The sequence below is a fragment of the Anomalospiza imberbis genome, chromosome Z (assembly GCF_031753505.1).
Source record: "Anomalospiza imberbis isolate Cuckoo-Finch-1a 21T00152 chromosome Z, ASM3175350v1, whole genome shotgun sequence".
In the NCBI taxonomy this organism is placed as follows: domain Eukaryota; kingdom Metazoa; phylum Chordata; class Aves; order Passeriformes; family Viduidae; genus Anomalospiza; species Anomalospiza imberbis.
Window position 1 is genome coordinate 51,780,568 of NC_089721.1, and position 19,766 is coordinate 51,800,333.

The 19,766-nt window shown below is 42.5% G+C and overlaps 1 protein-coding gene across 6 annotated transcripts in view; it reads right to left on the minus strand.

Annotated features, from left to right (window-relative positions):
• ZNF608 (zinc finger protein 608) overlaps positions 1-9,167 on the minus strand; it is an 84,917-nt gene extending 75,750 nt beyond the window's left edge. The window contains exons 1-3 of one of the 6 annotated variants that reach the window (XM_068176900.1): positions 7,038-7,807; positions 6,494-6,740; positions 4,492-5,538 (exon numbers count right to left, since the gene is read on the minus strand). In XM_068176900.1, the coding sequence (XP_068033001.1) occupies positions 4,492-5,376 (885 nt within the window). In that variant the 5' untranslated portion in view covers positions 5,377-5,538; positions 6,494-6,740; positions 7,038-7,807. Of the gene's footprint in view, positions 1-4,491; positions 5,539-6,493; positions 7,808-8,599; positions 8,935-8,955 lie in introns of those variants that run through there. The other 5 variants (XM_068176902.1, XM_068176901.1, XM_068176903.1 and 2 more) reach the window with 5 other exon arrangements.
• Between the last annotated feature and the right edge of the window lie 10,599 nt (positions 9,168-19,766).

Sequence of the window (19,766 nt, forward strand, 5' to 3'; positions counted from 1 at the left end):
GAACACCTCTATGGTTACGGGAGATTTTGCTTAGCACTTTTAACATACATTTCATTTATTGGACTATAAAATGCTACTTTGGAAAAACAAGTCTTTATATAGCTATAATTAAAAGAGTCTTGCAGGAAAGCCCTTTAACATGGAGAACACGGTTAACCTCATGACATCTGGACAATCAATCTTTTCCTCTTTACTGGGTATTTATGAAGTTATTAAAATTGTAAAATTACTAATGCCCAAAGTGAAATATTTTTCCCATAGTTCCAAATATGGTTATCAGCTTCCCTACTTTGTTTGATAGATGCTCTAGACCAGCCTCCATTGTGCTACTCTAACTCTTGCTTTGCACAGGAATTCAATAGAAGATCTGGTCATACATATTGGCAGAGGTCAGCAGGTTCACACGGAAAGCTTTCCTCGGCCAAAAGGGCAACACCTCTTCACCCAGCTCAAAAAGCACCGTCACACTACTAGACAGCACTACAGAAGTTTAAGAACCTTGAGCTGTGCTTATTGTTAGACACCCATACTTATCAATGTTTTTAACAGCTAAATCCCTTATGTAGCTTTCAAAACAGTTTGCTGTCAAACAACAATAGACTTTGTTCTTTAATTACAGCAAGTGACCTCGCTGCCCTTTTATTTCACAGTGAATAAACTACACACAAGGCCAGCAAGAAAAGTACATGAAGAGCATATCTCCATAACATCATTAATCAAAGCATGTACTTAAATGATTTACATCAATAGGTAAAATTCACTCAAGAGATTCCTGATGGCATACAAAACTATCAAATCCTAACACTAAAACACAACAAGGAAAGTGAGGATAAAATAAATAATACTAGCCAACATGCTAATTCACTAAAGAAAACTTTCAAATGTAAAATGAAGTCTTAATGAGAAGCACTAAGCTAAAAAAAAGAGAAAAATTCCATCCTGGAGTATCACTAGACTGATACATTTAGAACTGTAACTAAACCCTTCTGATTACAGCTTTATATCTTCTGCATTAATTTCATATAAACATACTGTTTTTCACATACCAAATGAAGTCTTCCCATATCTCAGAGTAAATTATGACTGAATGAATTCCAAAATCTCCTCACAATGCATACAAAGCAAATTTTGTAGCTATTCTGAACACTTTTCAATGTAACAGCTGTTAAAAAACCAAAAAACTTAGCTGGAACAGATGATGAGTTATGCTGACAAACAGTCAGTAACTGTGCTAAAAACAGTATGGATAAGAAATGGAAAATGGAGACAGGTTTTAATACCAAAAAACTTAGGAGGAGTTTAGCCTACCTGTCAAAGATACTTATTCAGACATGTCAGTGTTGGCTTAGCCACAAAATGGACTGCACAAATATAGCTCAAACATCTTAGAATTACAGCACACTTTGACTTTATCCACATATTAGGGGAGTGGTGACTTTTACAACATACTTGCGGTTTCTGCATAAAAGAGCCAGCAGAACACAGTCATTGATTTAATTAGGCTTCGTAAGATCCAATTTATCATGTTTTACATGACTTTCTGCAGCAAGGAAACATAATAAATAGACTAAAAATAGAATTGAAGCATGCTGTGAAAACTAAACAGTGAATACAACTCCTGGGAATCTGCTCCAAGCTTTTCATAAATAGCAACCAAATGCAGTATTATATTCCACGCCACATATAAAAACATGTAGATTTTTAATCAGCAGTCATGAACTCATCCGAATCTAAAAGCAAACTTCCAAATTCATGAGGTATGTCTTGCACAACTGCAAGATAACTGAACATTGATTTCAACATGCAGGCTGAAAATTATGTATTTATCTACAGATACAAGTTGCTTTCTTCAAGTATGGCATATATGTTTCAGCATATAAACACTCAAAGCAATAACACTTCAACAATCTAAAACCTTTAAAGAATTCTTTCCAAAAACAATTAATCATTTGAGAAAAAAAAAAAAAGGCAGATCAACAAACATAAAACACTCGAATGTTACTATTGTTGCCAATGGCTGGACTTACAATATCAACCATTATCACCAACAAGCTACATTAACATCATTATTATTATTACTATTATTATTATTATTATTATAAAAGGGAACATTCTTGGCTAAGAAAAACGCTAAGGGACTTAAGATAGCAAGCAAGCACACCATTGTGCCAGACAATGGCCAAGGCTGCACGACTCTGGTGTGCAAAGCCTGTATTAACGTCGGTGTGTGCCAACAGCAGCGGCTGTTGCTGGAAATGCAAGCTCCAGACCTCCTCCTGGAACGACATCAACAACACACAGAGTGTGCCACTGTCGCTGAACTCCTCCATACGTATTTGCTCTGAATTTGCATGCCATCCCATTTACATTGCACATAAGATTACTCGCACGTATATAGATTCTTCATACAATTTCCTGTGTGACTAGAGAGTTGAAAGAACACAAAAATGGGAGAAACCACACCACCCTCTAATCTCCGTTGCCATGGCAGCAGCCTTTGAGATACTGAAATGTTCAGATTGCCAGCTAAACAAAATTGTTGAATGTGAACATTTGGCTGAGAGATTAAAAGGCTAAGGGGGTTTCAAAAGGGCAGTACCTCCCACATTCCAGGCAGCCACTGAATCCAATCAAATGGCTCTGACTCTTTAACCACAGCCATTGTGAAGACTGGATTAGGGCAATTTATCTAGATAGTTAAAACAGATTAGAGAACTGCAATTTGAAGACTATTGGCAACAGAAGTAAATGCCTACTGTACTAAGATAATAAAGAGACCATGAGATTTTTGGACAGCTTTCTGCCGTGAACAGCACTTTTCATAAATCAAAATGCAAACATATACACATGAATTACACAGCAATCTCGTTTTCTCATCTGCATTTAGACAAGGTCATAAGGCTCATTCAAATTCATCCATAGATATGCTATCTTAAAAGCAATAATATGCATACAATATGAAATTTAATTTGTTCCTTGCCTTGAACAGAATCCCTTGGAATTATCTACCAGTACTAACAAATATCTGCTATCATAAACACCCAAATCTAATCATTCAGTCGACTTAGTATTACAAAAACTTCATGACTGAAATACAAAAAGCTGGTAACCAGTCATAAGAAGACATAACTCCCCACTCCTTGAGACCTTCAGCCCTTCCCGACACTTGCAGACCATACAGTTAACACAGACCTGAAAGTTTCCCCATTGCTGAATGTTCACTGGGGAAGTTGTAAAAGCAGGTAATTTAGGACAAACAGCTGACAATACAGCCACAATCTTAGCACCCTGAAATTGTTTATCTGGAGGGTGTTGGTTTGCTTTATTTTTCAAGCAGAGCAGGTTCTCTTTGTTTAACAACCTGTAGAATTTACCATACTTGTAATCCTGGGCCAACACTCACCCTCTGGACCCAGAAGATAGCTTCTGCCCTAGGGACTGAACTCCCACCAACACCACAACATCCTTGAACCAGCAGTTGACAAAAGACAACAAGGTCTCACTCCACCTTTCCCAAATAATAGAGTAGCGGCCATCTATTCATATAGAAAGCATCCGAAATAGAAAGGAATAAAACCACACATTCCCATCTGATTTCTGTCACACATTTCAACTGTTCAACCAACAAGCAGTTCAAATCCAAGAGCCAGCATTGCTGAGAGGAAAACTCCTCCAGACAGGAGACAAACGGCTCCACTCTGTTCCAAAAGCTGTTTTGCACACACAATTCTCAGCACAAGGTGCATGTCCCTGCTCCCAGCATCCTCCTTCCAAGAAGACAAGAGGCACTGCCTGTCTGCTGGCTCCTTCCTCCCAGTCGCTACATCAGCTTCTGGGGCCTCTGGGCTACAGTGCCACAGAAGACCCCAACACGATAAGTATCCTGTGTCTCCTCGAAGCGCAACGGCGGAGCCCCAGTCTCTGCCGACAGCTCCTGTTTCCTCCCCAAGCACAATCTCAGCTCTAGGCAGAGGGTCAGAGAAAGGGAGAGGGGTTCCTTTAGACTTTGGGAGAGGAATAGCCGCGAATGCCTGCTGATGCTGTGGTAGAGTCAGCACATTCAAGACCTACTGTGCCTGGAGCCTGAGCTATGCAGCCCCAGCCTGTGAACACATGCCATCCCACTGGTACTGCTGCTCTCTGCTAAAACTGGGGACAGCTTAGTCAGGGTCATCTCTGTGTTTCTCCTTCCGGGCAAATGCAATTAAAACGAATAGACAAAACAGAAACGTTCTCTAGGTCTGAAGACAGGAGAGGAAATCATAATCACAAGGAAGAGCAGCACACTGGAAACATGGTATCTTCCATGTAGCGAAGAGGTCGCTGGGTTGGGTTTTTGTTTTTTTTTTTTTTTAAGGGAAGGAGGAAGGACATATACATATCGCAAACACACAGCAAAGACAGAGAAGCCAGACATACAGTCATGAGACACTCATGGGACACTTATTATATGGGAAAACACAGAAGAGGTGGAGAGGAGCTTTGTCCTACCTTTTCTGTTTTCAATTTCTTGATTCGCCTGTGGCTCTCCTCCTCCTCCTCTTCCTTCTTTACCAAAACAGAGTTCCCCATTAACCCTGAATCCGGGGTACTTTTGCTCACCTCCCCCACAGCAGAGGAGGTGCAGTGGAAGGGGCTGCTGCTTCCACCATTGCCTCCCTTGGCCCCGAAGCCATAGAGATGCCCAGAGGGAATTTGGCTATTGCCACCCCCACTGCCATTGGGGTGGCCCTGCTGCAGGTCATGCTGCTTGTCCTTCCTGGATTTTCCTGCATCCTTATCCCGCTTGGAGCCTCTGCTGCTTGGGGCTTTACCTGGTTTCTCCTCTTTGTTTTTCCCACAAGAGGCAATGGTGGTGGTGTTGCTGGTGTTGTTATTATTGCCATTTGGGTTACTGCTCACACTTTGACCCAGTGTTGAATTCATGCCAGTTGCCTCTCCAGGGCGCCCTTGGACTTCCTGCCTTTTGCCAGCACTGCTGATTTCAGGAATCCCATACAAGGCAGCAGAAGGCAGAGATTTATTAGCATCCTTAGAAGTTTTACTCCTTTTCACTTTTGACTTGCTAGTCTCTTTGTGAGAGGAATTCCCCTGGGGAGCAGAAGGCTGCACAGAAGCAAATTTTAGGCCATCAGCTAAGGCTGAGGTAGCATTAACCCCACTGGAAGCCAGACCCCCACAATCCTTGGAGCTGGTGCTGCTGCTGGTGGTGGTATTAGAATTATTCATCTCAAATTTTTGTCTGTCCTTCTCTAAATCAGCGTCCAAATCGATTATTAAATTCCCAACACCGATTTCCCAGTCATCACCACTGTCATATGTGTCAACTGCATTTGGATCCACACCTTTTCCTGCAGTGGAAGTGTTCAATGACATCCTGAAGATAAGATCTCTAGAGTAAAAATCCGATGAACTTTTCTTTGGAGATGTGGGGACATTCGTTTATCTCCGTTGGGCTCTCTCTTAAGTTCAACTCTTCTTGTCTTCCTCCCCTAGGTGTGTCTAGGCTCACAACCTGCAGTCCACATCCACGTTGTCCTGTGAGGAGGGAAACAGTCAAGTATTTCTTGCCTGGGTGTTACCATAATACAACGTCACTCAATAAAGAGGGGGCAAGGTAGGGGGGAGCAAAAACATTCAGCATTGCCATGTTCTTAAATTTGTTAAGCGAGAGACAGTGGCTGTGATGTTTTTATAATGAGCACATTTAATCTAGTTGTATACCAACATCCACAACCTCTCTTTAAGAGCCATGTCCATAAAAAAGAAGTAAAAAAAAAAAAAGGAAGGAAAAAAAAAGGAAGAAAAATTTATCTACATTATTTAAATCCACAAAATTCAGGAAATACAGTCAGAGAAGTGGTGCCTAGCTGTTGGAGCACATGTTGTAATCTAACCCCTTGGACCACCACTTAGGCACGAAAAGGAGAAGAGGAAGGACATGGATTCACTCTTCAGTGCATTCCATGGATTTTGTGGCTTTAAACCAGACCCTTGAAGTTTTGTGACTCTCCTGTATTATCTTTTAACCCCCCTTTCCACTTAATCTCTTGGGGGGAGTGGGGGAGGAGAGTGCTAAGGGAAGTGGGAAACCTCATTTTCCATGCCACAATACACCTTCTGTTAAAAACAACAACCTACAAACTCAAATGTTTACTGGAAAATATTAAAATCCATAGGTTAAAATTTTAAAAAATGTGAGAAGAAATAAAAATTCTCATTTCTTTAAAAAAATATCCTTAAGATAACAGTTCTAAAAGCAGCTCTAATGTATTCCTAGGTCACACAATTGTTAGGTCTGTTAAATATAGTATTACTGACTGTACAGGAAACTGATTAAGACATACACTTTAAGTGATCTGTACCAAGGTGGCCTCAGTGACCGCAAATGAGTGTGTGTTTGACAAAGCTTAGTTAAAACGATTTTTAAAGGGATCTCTCCCTTTTACAGTCGACTGCCGAAATATTATACATATATATGCATAATGCTTACCTTTAATCCTTTATCATTTTTAATTAAACCAGCAAATCAAAATGCTGTTCCCACTCTTCCCACTCGTCTCAGCAACAACTCTGTGCCTCATTTTACTTAAAGAGCAAGTGATCAAGAAGTAGAAAGCAAGTATCATCTCAGCCAGTATAAATCGGTCAATAACATATCTCCCCCTATTTTGGCACACGGATCAGAAGTCCTTTCCTTTTTTTTTTTTTTTTTTTTGTCTAGGATTTTTTCGTCCTTGCTTAAAGAAAAAAAAAAGAAAAAAAAAAAAGGAAAAAAAAAAAAAAAAAAAAAAAGCTGTGCCTCACAACTTTACGAGCTGGGAGGTAATATTTCACATTCAGAAGTGAAGCATCAAGGACCAGATTTTTGTTTGTTTGCTTTTCCTGAATAAGCACCGAGAGGTAATAATCACCACAATAATATTAAAAAAAAAAAAATAGAAAGAAAAAAAATGTTTCCCCAACTTCACACTCCGTCTTCAGCCCCGGACCTGGGAGCCATCCCGATCACTAAGTAATGATCCCACGAAACAAACCTACAGGCGTCTGGGTGTTACAAGACAGAATGTGCTAACATCGGGATAAATTAGTGAAAGGGAGGAAGGAAAAAAAAGAAGAAAGGACTGAAAATCTGGGCTGGATTCCGCCTGTTAGTTGGGAAGTGGCATTTTTTTCGCCCGTCCTGACAGATCTGATTTCTTGAAGTAACTTGAGGGGAAAAGGGCGGGGGAGGCGGGGGGAGGGGGAAGCAGGGGGGCGAGGAAGAGGAGGAGGAGCGGGAGGGGGGGAATCACTGATCTGATAAACCGGTTATCAAAACATTTTGTGGGAGTGGAGGAAGGACTGCGTGCTCTCAAACGAACTAAATTTTCCCAGGGGTAAGATTTCGGGGGGGGGGGGGTGCCTGTCCCCGTCCGATCTTCTGTCCGTCCCTCCCCCACCAGCGTTAGATCAGCGCTTTTTAAAAATAGGAATTAGAAAAAAAAAAAAAAAAAAAAAAAAAAAAAAAAAAAAAAAGCACGTATCAGTTTCGAATGGCTGTCTCGGGGGGGAAAAAATAATAACAACGAAAAATCCGTGAGCTTGGGCTAGTCAGTCATGCGGTAAGTAATTCAGTAATTAGAGTCCGAGGAGATAAAGCAGACGACCTTTTTGTCAGGACAGATCGCTCCCACCTTATTGTCTCAGCAAACCTCGCAGTCTACTGTTATAACCCCTTCCCTACGCCTCCCTCCTCCCTCCCCAAGTCAGACGGTCTCGGAGCTTTAGCTTAGTATTTTTAATTAGCCGGCGATGGGAAGCTAAAAGCCGTAATGAATTGCCGGTGGCGGGAGGGCGGGGGGAGGGGGAGCTGCGGCGGGTCCCGCCGCCCGCGTCACGTGACGCCGCCGGGCTCCATTGGCCGCCGCCGAGCGGGGCCGGAGCGCGGCCGGGGCCGCCCCTCACACACCCAGCGGGGTGGGCCGCGCCCTGCCCCGCCGCCTCTGCTGGAGTCCGGGGGTGCCCCCCAGGAACGCCCCGCCGAGCCCCCCGCCACCTCCCCGGAGTGGCCCATTTACCTCAGGGCTTTCCCTTCCCTGCGCCTCAGGGCCGGCAGAACGACACGGCGATGGAAGCGACCAGCCGCTGAGGGACCATCCCACCCCCCAACTCCAGCCTCGCGTTTCTGGTGTCTCGGTGTGACATGCGAGGTGCCTCCCGCTCTGTCGGTGGCCCATCGCTCCTGCTAACGAGCGCAATGCTCTGGGGGCCCGGGGGGGCGGGGAAGTAATGCAGACTTGGCTGTAATGGTGTCACTTTTACTCCCCCCCAACCCCGTCCCCCACCCTGGGTTAGTTAAAACCCAAAAAAGGCACTAGACTTTAACGCCCCCCAAGTGCACCGTCAAGTATGATTTGTGTGACTACAGTGCTTTCACCCTCTTACTTCCCTCAAATAACTCACCCTGTTTGTGGGATTGTTTTGGGGTTTTTTTCCTCCTTTAAAAATCCCCAAGAATCCTAGTTATCTCAACTCCCAAAACTCTCTTAACATTCCCGTTTGCAGAGAAAAAAAATCCCCTCTAAGTGCTATAGACACACCACGCAACCGTACTTACGGTCTGTATTGGATCGAGTTGACCTTTTCCTTCTAACTGCATTGAGTGTGTTTTTGCAGCCGCTTTTTATTTTAGGAAAAAAAAAATCTAATGTCTTCAACAGATTTATTGTGTTTGGAGGAAGAGAGCACCAGATACCATGAACCTTCCTTTCTAGAAACAAAATTAAAACAACGACAAAAAAAAAAAAAAAAAAAAAAAAGGAAACCAAAATAAAATAAAAACTGGGCAGAGAAGGCAAACGCGGCATGTGTGTCTGTCCCCTCACAGGCTGACACAGAAGCACAGGGGACAGGGGCGCTGCCCCCACGGCAGCGGCCGAGGCGGGGGAGTGGGAGCCTCGCTCCGCGCGGTACCTGAGAGGGACTTTTCTTTGTTCGCGATGCCCTTTCCCTGCCGGCCAATCAGCACCCAGCTTTTATGAAACCGGGCCCTGCCATTGGCCCGCCGCTCCTCCGGCCTGCCGGCGAGGGCGAGAGACACAAACACGCACCCGCTCACACCCCCGGCACCCGCGGGCACTCGCGACTTGTAGCCCCGAACACACTGCACCCCCGCACACACTGCACCCCCGAACACACTCCCGCTACCCTCACCCCGCACACACTGCACCCCTCAACACACTGCACCCCCGAACACACGCCTGCTACCCTCACCCCGCACACACTGCACCCCTCAACACACGCCTGCTAGCCTCACCCCGCACACACTGCACCCCTCAACACACGCCCGCTACCCTCACCCCGCACACATTGCACCCCCGAATACGCTGCACCCCTCAACACACGCCTGCTAGCCTCACCCCGCACACACTGCACCCCTCAACACACGCCTGCTAGCCTCACCCCGCACACACTGCACCCCCGAACACACTGCACACCCAGCCGGTACCCTCACATCACCCCACCCCCCCACGCATTGTACATTCACACGTTCTGCACTCACACGCACACTACGCACACGCACGCAGCCCCGCGCTCTGCAGCCCGCAGCCTACACCGAGCCTCCCTGCTGCAGCCAGATACAAAATCGTGTTTCCCATTTCAATTATCCTACATAACATTTAAAGCTGAGGGAGAGGAAAAGAAATGAGGGGAGAAAAAAAAAGGGAAAAAAAAAAAAAAAAAAGAAGAGATGGGGAGGAGGGGGAAAAAAAATAGAAAACCAAGGTGGAGTGTAGCTCTGCCAAGACTCACACGACGGGAGGAAGACTCCCTCATTTCGTTTTAATTTAATTTCAGGGCAGTTTTCGAAGCCATGATGAATGATTTTTCTGTGCCGGTTTCAAAGAGGCAATTTAGAATCTCAGTCATAATTTTTAAATGCCCCCTCATTCAAAATTATAACAGCTTGAAGCCAGCGAGAGGGGGTTGCTGATACACATGTGCGATTATTTTCGTGCTTAGTGGAGGAGAAAAGCAAACAGTGTCTGGAGGAAGGGGCTAAGGGGAGGTTTAGGGTAGGGCAGCACCCCCACCTCTGCTTGGGGGTCACCGAGGCGCTGCTCCGCTCTCCGATCAGTCCTCTTTCTTGCATTCACTTTTTCAGCTCCTCATGTATTTTATTACATGTTCATTTTTACAATATGGCTTAAGTTAGACAGGTCGGGTTTTATTCTTTCTTTCTTCCTTTTTTTTTTTTCCTTCCTCTTTTTCGGAAGGAAGGGGAGCAGAAAATAACCCTTTTGTTTCCAGACTGCTGATTTACTGCCGCATGCACTGAAGTGTGAATGCCAGCGACCCTATAACTACCACGTGAACATCCTTTCACAGGAATTAGTAACACAAATCTTCCCTATCGGGCTTTGTGTAGCTCGAAAATATCCCCCTTAATAATTCCTTTTGTTTACGTTGGGAGCCATTATGCTACACCACTGCGTTAAATTGCATTTAACCCTTCGCGGACGGCGGGGATGGAATGGGGGCGGCGGCGGCAGCTGCCCGCGGGCACAGGAGGGTCAGGAGGTGGGGGGCACTAGCCCCGCAGACACCCTGCTCCTTCTCATGCCCTTAAGTACGATCTACTATTTTTTTTTTTTTTTTTTTTTTTTTTTTTTCATTTTCCCTCTCTTTGACTTTTCCCCCCCCCCCCCTTCCTTTTCCCCTTGATCTTGCTGGGACTGATCTCCCTGTGAAAATCGATACGGGATGTTTTTCTTGCCAAACGTACGCATCGCCCAAGTCAAAATTTCCGGCAAGAAGTCAAAGCGTGGCATTTACGATGTCCTGCACACCCATGACAGGGTGACAAAATACCTCTTTGGATTTCGTCCAGCTGAGCAAATCACGCGCGTCAACGTCCCCGCGTTGCAGGCTTCCCAATCAAAGGGGCGATTAGCGGAGAGCTACCAGAGCAGCAAACCCCCCTCACACCTGGCTTTGCTGCGGGGGCTTTGCAGAAGGTGAAACAAGACTAGTGGGGGAAAAAACCGCGCTATGGCCACCAGGTCACTGTGACCAGGGGCCCCGGGAGAAGAGGCTGCCCTCCAGGTCCTGTGAGCCCCTCACGCCGCGGGCACTGGGGTCACCAACATCCGCTGCCTTGGGAAGCCTTGAGGCTGCCCGGTCTGAGACTGCTCCGTTTCTCCTGTGTAAAAATACTTCCCCTTCAGGGGCTGATAATGAAGGGTTTATTAGCAGGGATATGTTCATTGTCAAGGAGGCCCTTGATCACATTAAATGTTTAAGCCATTACAAAGGGGGAGAAGGAAGCTAAAAAAAAAAAAAAAAAAACCTTCATGGCATGTGTGCAGCACAGACAAGAAATACTGAGGTGTGAACAGTGAACACATCCTTGCTCTCCCTCCCGGGCGTTGGGACAACGCACAGATAATTGCAAGGAGGACCTGTGAGCGGCCACTTCCCAGCCGGTGTAGCAGCGGAGACGGATGGAGACCCTGCCACCCTCCCCCCAGGGAGGGGACACTTGTGCCCAGCACGTGCAATTTGTGAAGGAGTGGGCATGCATAATGTTACAAGGTACCGAAAATCACAGTTTCCCCGGGGTAGCTCTTGAGTGATGTCACTCGCTGGTTAGCAAAATTTTAAAATTAGCAACACCAAGCTTTTAGTCTACTTAGTCGTGGATCACTATTCCTGTTTCCTTACAGTATGTATTTTTCAGATTTAGGTAATGGCCCTGATTTTTTCAGTATCAACCTCTGTTTAGACACGTTTCACTTTGGGCTGCTTCTCGTCTACAAAATTACAGTCATTTTCACATTATTATACAGTGAGTAGGAGACGGTTTGTATTTAGCATTGGGTGGGGGAAGGGGTATTATGGGAAGTGATCTGCTATGGTCAGCACATAATTTCAGCCCAAAGAAAATTGCTTCTGAATAGATGGTCTGTTAACTAGCCAAGGAGCAGTCACTGGAAGAGATTACAAAAGTGCCTCTGCTTTATCTGCCTTACAACATCATTTTAATTTTTGAAAGCAACGGTCATGGAAGAGCCAACCACAGAGGGTTACTAACCACAGAGGCCAACTGATGAGCAAAGTATCCTTAAAAACCTCCTTATATCACAAATTTCGGAGGGGAGTCCCCTCTCTCGCCCCATTCCCTACCAGCTTTTGTGCATGAGTCTACAGGGAAGGAGACTGTCCAGCATACCACATGGTTGCTGAAGCAGGGTTTTATTTATCCATTTCTGTGGCAGAAATTACAGCAAGACTGCTCGCCGGCCCGTGGGTGAATCTGCCGCAGCCGATTCCCATGAGTGGATGCAAAAAGATCACTGAACTCACATTGTCTTGTCAGGTTGAGAATGTCGGTATTTCAAAAAGCAGTCAGGGCCCGCTGTGTGATTTAGTGGCTTTTCTGCCTTAATTTCTACCTGCTCGCCAAATTAGATTACAACTTCGTATTTCTGTGCATTTTAACTGACAGACAAAAGGCCAATAAATTAGTGCTGTTTGTCTAAAATAGGAAATCCGTACTTAATTGGTGCAGCTGCAGACCGCTAATAATACCAAGAGATCATCATTCACCCGCCCTCCTGGTCCCTGTGCAATTTCTGTTTTGTTTTGTTGGGAGCGTTGTTTGGTTTTTGTCGGGTTTGGTTTTGTTGTTGTGTTTGTTTTTTTTTTTTTTTTTTACCTTGCCAGACATATGCATCGCACTCGCAACGAAGAATCACCGTCGCAAGTCTCTTTGTTTGGCGGAGGCCCGCGACGCCAGTCTCGCTGCACCGGGCCGGCCGCAGCCCGCGAACGCCGTGAGGAGAGGCTCCTGCCCGCCCCTCCCGCGCTCGCGGGCCCCGCGCGCTGCCCGCTCCCCCGGCCGCCGAGCGGGCGGCACCCAATCAGCGCGCCAGAAATCGCTTTCGCGGCCCGCCATTGGTCGGTGGCGCGTGGGGCGGGGCGGGGGCTCCGCGCGCGGGCCCCGGGGGAGCGGCGGCGCCGCGCTCGTGGGGAGCGGGGCGGGCCCCCGCGGCCCGGCCCACCACCGCTGGCAGCCCTGGGGTTAAACTTGCCGGGCCGAACTGCAGTAATGCCACCTAGGCCTACCGTCATTTGTAGCAAAGTCTTAAGTGCCTCCCCTCATGCAGTCTCTCTCCACTTCTCCCTTTGTTCCCGCGTTCCATGTGCAGGAGCACGGGTACGTATCCGTGCCTCCGATCTCGGCATTATAGACAGCATGTCTGCAGAGATAAACCCATCGTTCTCTTCAACTTGTGCCAAAGAAAGGGCAAAAATCCATTTCCCATCAGGACTTACTTGTCAGACTAATTACGTAAACAATGAGTGGTGTTTGTCTCCTGTACAAAAAAATGTTTTGCTTGTGAAAGTTTTCTCATAACAAGATTTGAAAGCAGTGCACTGAAAATTGTACTGATCCGAAAATTTTGGGTTAGTGCATCCTCAGAAATCTCAGAATATCCCACGGTATTATGGATAAACTTTCAAACTTCTATGGACAAACTACTAGCTCTGCAGATTAGTTGTGGATAATTTATTATAGTGTTGCTGACTGCCAGTGATCCATAGACCAGAGTGTGGGAACTGATGATATAAACTACAGAGGAGTCATTATACACTTGGCAGATAGTTTTGTTAGATACCACTTTTTTTTTTTTTTTTTTTTTTTTTTTTTTTTTTTTTTTTACAGAGGCAATGTTGACAATGTTTCTTTCTTCTTTAGAACAGTCCATAGACTCTTTTGCATTTATCTGCATATTCACAAGGAGTCTCAGTTTGATACCTAATCTAGAGGTCAGTGTCTCTGATGTTTCAGCATACAAATATAGTTTCTATATGGAAGCAAAGTGCTGCTATGTTATTTATTGAAGAGCAACAAAGATGACCTGACAACTAGATGGAATGATTTATGAAAGAGCCTCTATGTGCATATGTGTATTTATTTGGGAGTACAGGGAGAGTGTAAAAGGTAAACAGGATAAAAACTATTCTTCTGAGAGCACAGAGAAAAGATAACAAAAAAAAAAAGAAAACAAAAGAGAACAAAACAAAATAAAAGTGGAGGAAAATGTAGAAGAGAAAAAAAAATGAAAGAAAAAAAAAGAGGAAAAGAGAAAAGCAACAGTTGAAAATAAATAAATAAAAATCCTATCAGTGAAATGTGCTAATTGGCGAAATGAATAAGGAAGGAATAAATAAGAAGGAAGTTCCTAAGTCCCATGGCATAGAACTTGAAAATTAGGCTGAAAAAAACACTAAAAAAAATAATATGGGTAGTTACTCCATTTTGGCATTGGAGTGGACTGAATGATCCAGTAAATATTTTGTGTTTTGTAAATAAACAGCTCTCCAATGTTCTGCTGTAGAATTTGAATTACAAACCTTTTACCTAGACATGAGTATAGCCTTCAGTTCACTGTATAGATAGTCAATTTTTCAAGTATTTTAAACAGCATATTTATTTATGTAGTGCTTTGTATAAACATTCAGATAACGTTAAAAACATTTTTTTCTTTCATAATAGAGAGCGTGTTCTGGGAAACAAGCAATACATTGAAATCTGTTACAGTCTTGTCATAGCCTAAGCTTAATGTTTCATAGTCCATTATAATTTGTAATAGAAATGATAGATGCAGTTTCAGTATTTTAGTAGGACAGCGTGTCCATGTTGTAGTCTTGCTAAGGTGAAAAATGTACAAAAGGCCAGTGGCTGGGTACAATACTTCACATTTTCAGAGAGAACAAATGAGCATGGGGAAATAAAACTGAGGCTTAGTGAATAGGATTGGATTGCTTTATTAGAGGAAAGGCTAGGAGTCATAGGCCAGGGAGAGGAAAGATGAGTCTTGAAATGGAATTGGCAGAGGAGTAGCCAGTTAGGCGTAAGGAGTCTGCAGCAGAAGCAGGTTTGAGAGGGACTTTCCCAATGTGAAAGGAGAGCAAGAAGCATGATGTTGAATAAGCAGAAGGAATAGGCCAGATATAAGATCAGATAGCATAATCACGAATAAGATAAAGGTGACTAACAGTCATAATGTGTACTGTCTGGTAAAGTGAGGAATAACTCCTAAAGTTTTAAGAGCCAAGGTTAGGTATATCATCCTTGTGGAAAGAGTGAGGAAAACATGCTGCTACATTTTTGACAGAAAGGTGCTCGAAGATGAATGACCCTTGAAAATCCACCAGAGAAGAATTAAGAGTCTGTTTTGCTGTAGGTTTGAACTGCAGAGGTGTGGAAGGAGAAATCCTATGCTCTGGGACAACACAAATACCAAAGATTTTGATAATCAGGATGAGAAGCATTTAAACAAACTAAATATGTTAGCTACTGGAGCTACAAGTGGAGAGAATAACCCTCTCTATGTGTACCAGAACATCTCTATGTGTACCAGAGCAAACAACTGTGACCTCTTGCTTTCCTGACTGTCCTTGTTGCTCTTTTGTTGTTTCCTTTGCTGTATTGGGGCAGGAGAGAAACACAAAGAAAGCTTTGTACACTCAACTACACAAGAAGGGACCTGCTCTAAAAGCAGTATGAGGAAACAGGATTGAGCCAGTAGGAGAGAAGGAGAGGGGGTGATGAGACCAAGAGAGGGAGACAGTAAAGACGACAATGTAAATACAAAAATGGAAGATTAGTACAGAAGATGGGGAACCTGGGGCCGTCTGGTCTCAGCTGTCTCACAATCATTATGTGACAACTTCTGTGATTTGGCCATCTTGCCTTGAAATAATAACTAAACCAACAAGTGAATGTAAAAACATCAATGATTCCTTTAGCCAAAAGCAACACAGCTATGTTTTTTGTTGATGATGAAGCACAATCAGGTGACACATTTCTCATTTCAATCCTTTCATTCTCCATGGAGCTAACTGAAACACTGCAGAACTGCACTATAGACATTTGAGGAGAAAACCCATCCAGCTTTTAGAGATTTTCTTCAGAGGTATGATTGCAAATGTTTAATTTAGAAAGAAGCCTGGTAAATAAGAGAGAAAATGAAAAAAAAAAAAAAAACAATAACAGCAAACTACAGAACAAACCAAACAAAACCGAAAACAAAAGCCCAAAATTAAAAAAAAAACCCAAAGAACAAACTAACAACAAACCAAACCAAAACTCCAGGGAATGCACCAAGACAGAAGTAAGAAATATCAAGTTAAAAAAAAAATAAACTTGCAATGGGAATTTCCCACTAAAGGCAGTAAAACACTTGGGAATCTAGACTATATTACACAACATGCAAAGTTATTTCAGTGAGTTCTTGCTCTGTTAATATGTGGTATGTGTATAACTTGTTATGCACCTTTTTATATACAACTTCCAGGAGTTGTACCACAGCAGGGGCCATGAAACATAGCTGGTGTTGCACACCACAGCTGTAGTACAAGAAAGTAACATAATCATATCTGCTTGATCATTCTTTATATTAATGGAAGCAAGTTGTGATTGTAGCTAAACTGAACACCTCACATCTCTCTGTTTTAGAGCAGTGGTGTGTGCTCAGACCTAGCACTGTTTGTGTCAGGCAAGAGGTCAGAGGTGGTCTGTTTAGCTGGTGAGCCTCTGCACAATCTGGACTTTGAAACCTGCAGGTATTCTCATCACAAATCTTCTGCTTCCTCATTTGTAATTTCGTGTAACAGTGATTACTTACCTTACAGGGTAATCACTCAGGGTGCCCTGAGGACTGTATTTGTTAAACATATTGAGATCAAGTGTAATGTGATTAAGAACATCTGCATTAGATTTAGACCTGTACTGCAAATAGCTGTTATTAAAGCAGACTTTCCAGTGACTGCAACTGCTCTCTTCTTTGGGACCAGAGAAAAGAATGACAAGTCCCAGGAATCACACAGGGGTCTCAGTTTTATCTGCCTTATGTAAAGATCCTCTGTGCTTTTAAACCCTTAAGCTGGCATGACTTTTTGTCCTGTTCTCTGAACTTCCACTGGGGATGTGGAAAAAAGAAAAACCTGGTGTGCTTCTTGTAATTCTTGTGAAAGAAGTCTTGAGTCCTTAGGAGATGTTTAGAAATTGTTCTGGAGCCTAAGCCTGTGGTGTCCTGGAGCTAGAAGTGCTGTTTCAACCATCTTCCTACAGATGTACTACTGAAAGAAATCCTGTGAGGATCACTGCTTCTACAGAGCGTATTCTAGTAGATATTAATCAAGAACACCTAGAAGATTTCTTGTATTTAAACGACAAGGATACTTATTAATTATTCCAGGCTCTGGCCTATGGAATATTGTTTTGCAGACTATATACCTCTCCTTCCTTTTGTCTCCAGATTTGAAATTTAGGAATAAATTATATGTTTCTCATTATAAAATTTTACTTTTTCATTTTAAACTTCTGTAAGTTTAAGGGCAGAAGTGTAATGCTCTCAAAAAAAAAAAGTATTAATATTTTGCCCGAATCAAAGTTTTATATTATTTAAACAGATTTGTTTGGTTTTAATTTTAATGGTATTATAAAAATATATCTGCAAGTATATCAATATTAATCAGGTGTATTAAAGTGCAGTGGCTTTTTATTTGGAGAAATGAGTTTATGTGAACAGTTTCTGGCTCTAAATAATTTTATCTAGCACTTTGTATTTTGCTGGTTAAAAGCATTCCTCTGAGATCAAATAAAAATTTGTAATCAAATGCAGGCCAACTCTTTCATACTGCTGTTCAAAATGGTGAACTGGTTCTGAAATATAATCTGTTAACATATTGTTAATGAAAACATTTAGCACCGAGGTCAAGGCTTTTTGGGGGAAGTAAAAAAAAAAGGAAAATACACTTTTTATCCCCAGAGGATATTCACTGTCTAGCCTTCTTTGTTGTTCTTTGTAAACATACATAGATTATGGTTTAGGGAAAATATTGTTGAGAGGAATGCATTGCAAATGCACAAAATAAGTGGGTAATTGCTTTTACATGATTACTTGCAAGGAATAAGTATGAGAACTGTCCTGGTGTTGAGCACTACCTTTATTGCATCCTTAGGCTTTAGGATGATGAAGAATGCCAGTGTGACCTTAGGCAGAAAATATGAAGTCATAGTGCCTAAAATTTGAATATGTTCACATACTTCATAATGATCAGAAACTTTCATGAATAGTTTGCTATATTCACACAGTGTTCCAACAACTCAGAATACAGATAATTGTTCCTAAGTTCAGTTACCCAGAAGGTATTTATAGAAAGAGCTTTGAGTAAAATGTGATTGTGTTCCTTTTATTTCTGTCTATTTTAGCCTTATTAAAAGGAGAAATTATGCATTTGAAAAGAAAAACATGAAGAGGAGACCCCATTGCCATTACTTTGGAGAGCTGAGATGTGGAGAATGAAAAAGCCATTGGGCTCAGTTTTACTACCACAATGGCCTTTTATGAGAGGGATTAGATACGCCTAGAGCTGGTGCAGCATTCAGTGCTGCCCTGGACAACAATCTGGAAAGAAAGACGATAAAAATCAGTTTGTCATAAGGTTAAATCACTACAGACTAGCTAGATTGGCTTTTCAGATTGTTTTTCATTTGGGGAAACAAGGAAAAAAACAGAAAGAAAGAGAGAAATATGGCTTTAAAGCTGCTTGGGTTGTCTTCTTTTTTTTTTTTTTTTCCTTCTCTCTTTTTTTTTCTTTCCTGCAAGATGTAGCATTCAGAAAACATGTTGAGTGAGTTGAGGCATTAAAAAGATCAGTCTTTCATTGCTGAATGAAAGACTGTTGTGCGTGTGACTCACATACTAAACAGAAATCTGCTTTCAAAGCCTATTTTACTGCCTAATTATATATACACAAAATGTAGCTGTCTGTTTCAATCAAATCCTAGGAAAAAGAATAAAACTCCTCTTAAGATGCAATTTTCATGGTTTTTCATAACCTTAGAATGCACACTGGTAATGCAAAAGGGGTAAGTACAGCTGGAAGGTCCAGATAAGGCACCAGTCATTGTTTTGTATTTTTTTTTAATTATTACTTTATAAAGACATTATACCTCCTACTCAGAATGAGAAAAATTAGTGTCCTCTCATTATTTTTTCTCTTTATGGGTAGTTTTTTCCTTGAAAATCTTGTTATGCATTTCAGGAGCAGCCAGTAGCTATGGAAAAGTTTTTTTTCAAGCTATCTCTGTTAATAGTAGCAAGCTTTGAAGAGAAATCTAGGAATTCCAAGCCTATACAAACCTTTGTATTGCACTGAGTATTCCATATGAGCAAAACCAAATACAGAGTGAAAGAATGCATCATAAAACAAAATAATTGCTGGCAATCAGCTCTCTTGGAAACTTTCAAACCGGACAACATGAGTGAACCATTTCTTTTGTGAGAAACAACAACAACAAAAAAATAGTTGGTTTTAGCTCTTTCTGTAGTAATATAAGTGTAAGACTACATGTGTATACCTATATACACACATATCTATATACATACATATACATATACATATAATATACATATACATATGGGTTTTTTAAAAACCTACAATTCAGAAGTCTTTTTAAATAACTTGAACTGTAAAGTTTGATAAGCCATTACTAGTTTATGTCCTCTTGCAGATACAAATCATTAAAATGAAATAATGTTTTAATGGCTTATTTGATATATGTCTAAATGCACCTTAAAAGTTCTTACTCTGAAGAGATCCCTGGTTGTCTCCCCGGGAGACAGCAGCAGTAGAGATAAACAGTGTGCTCCACAAATAGCTGTGCCAGTGAAGACATACAGCTCATCATCTGCCTGGGGACAGTA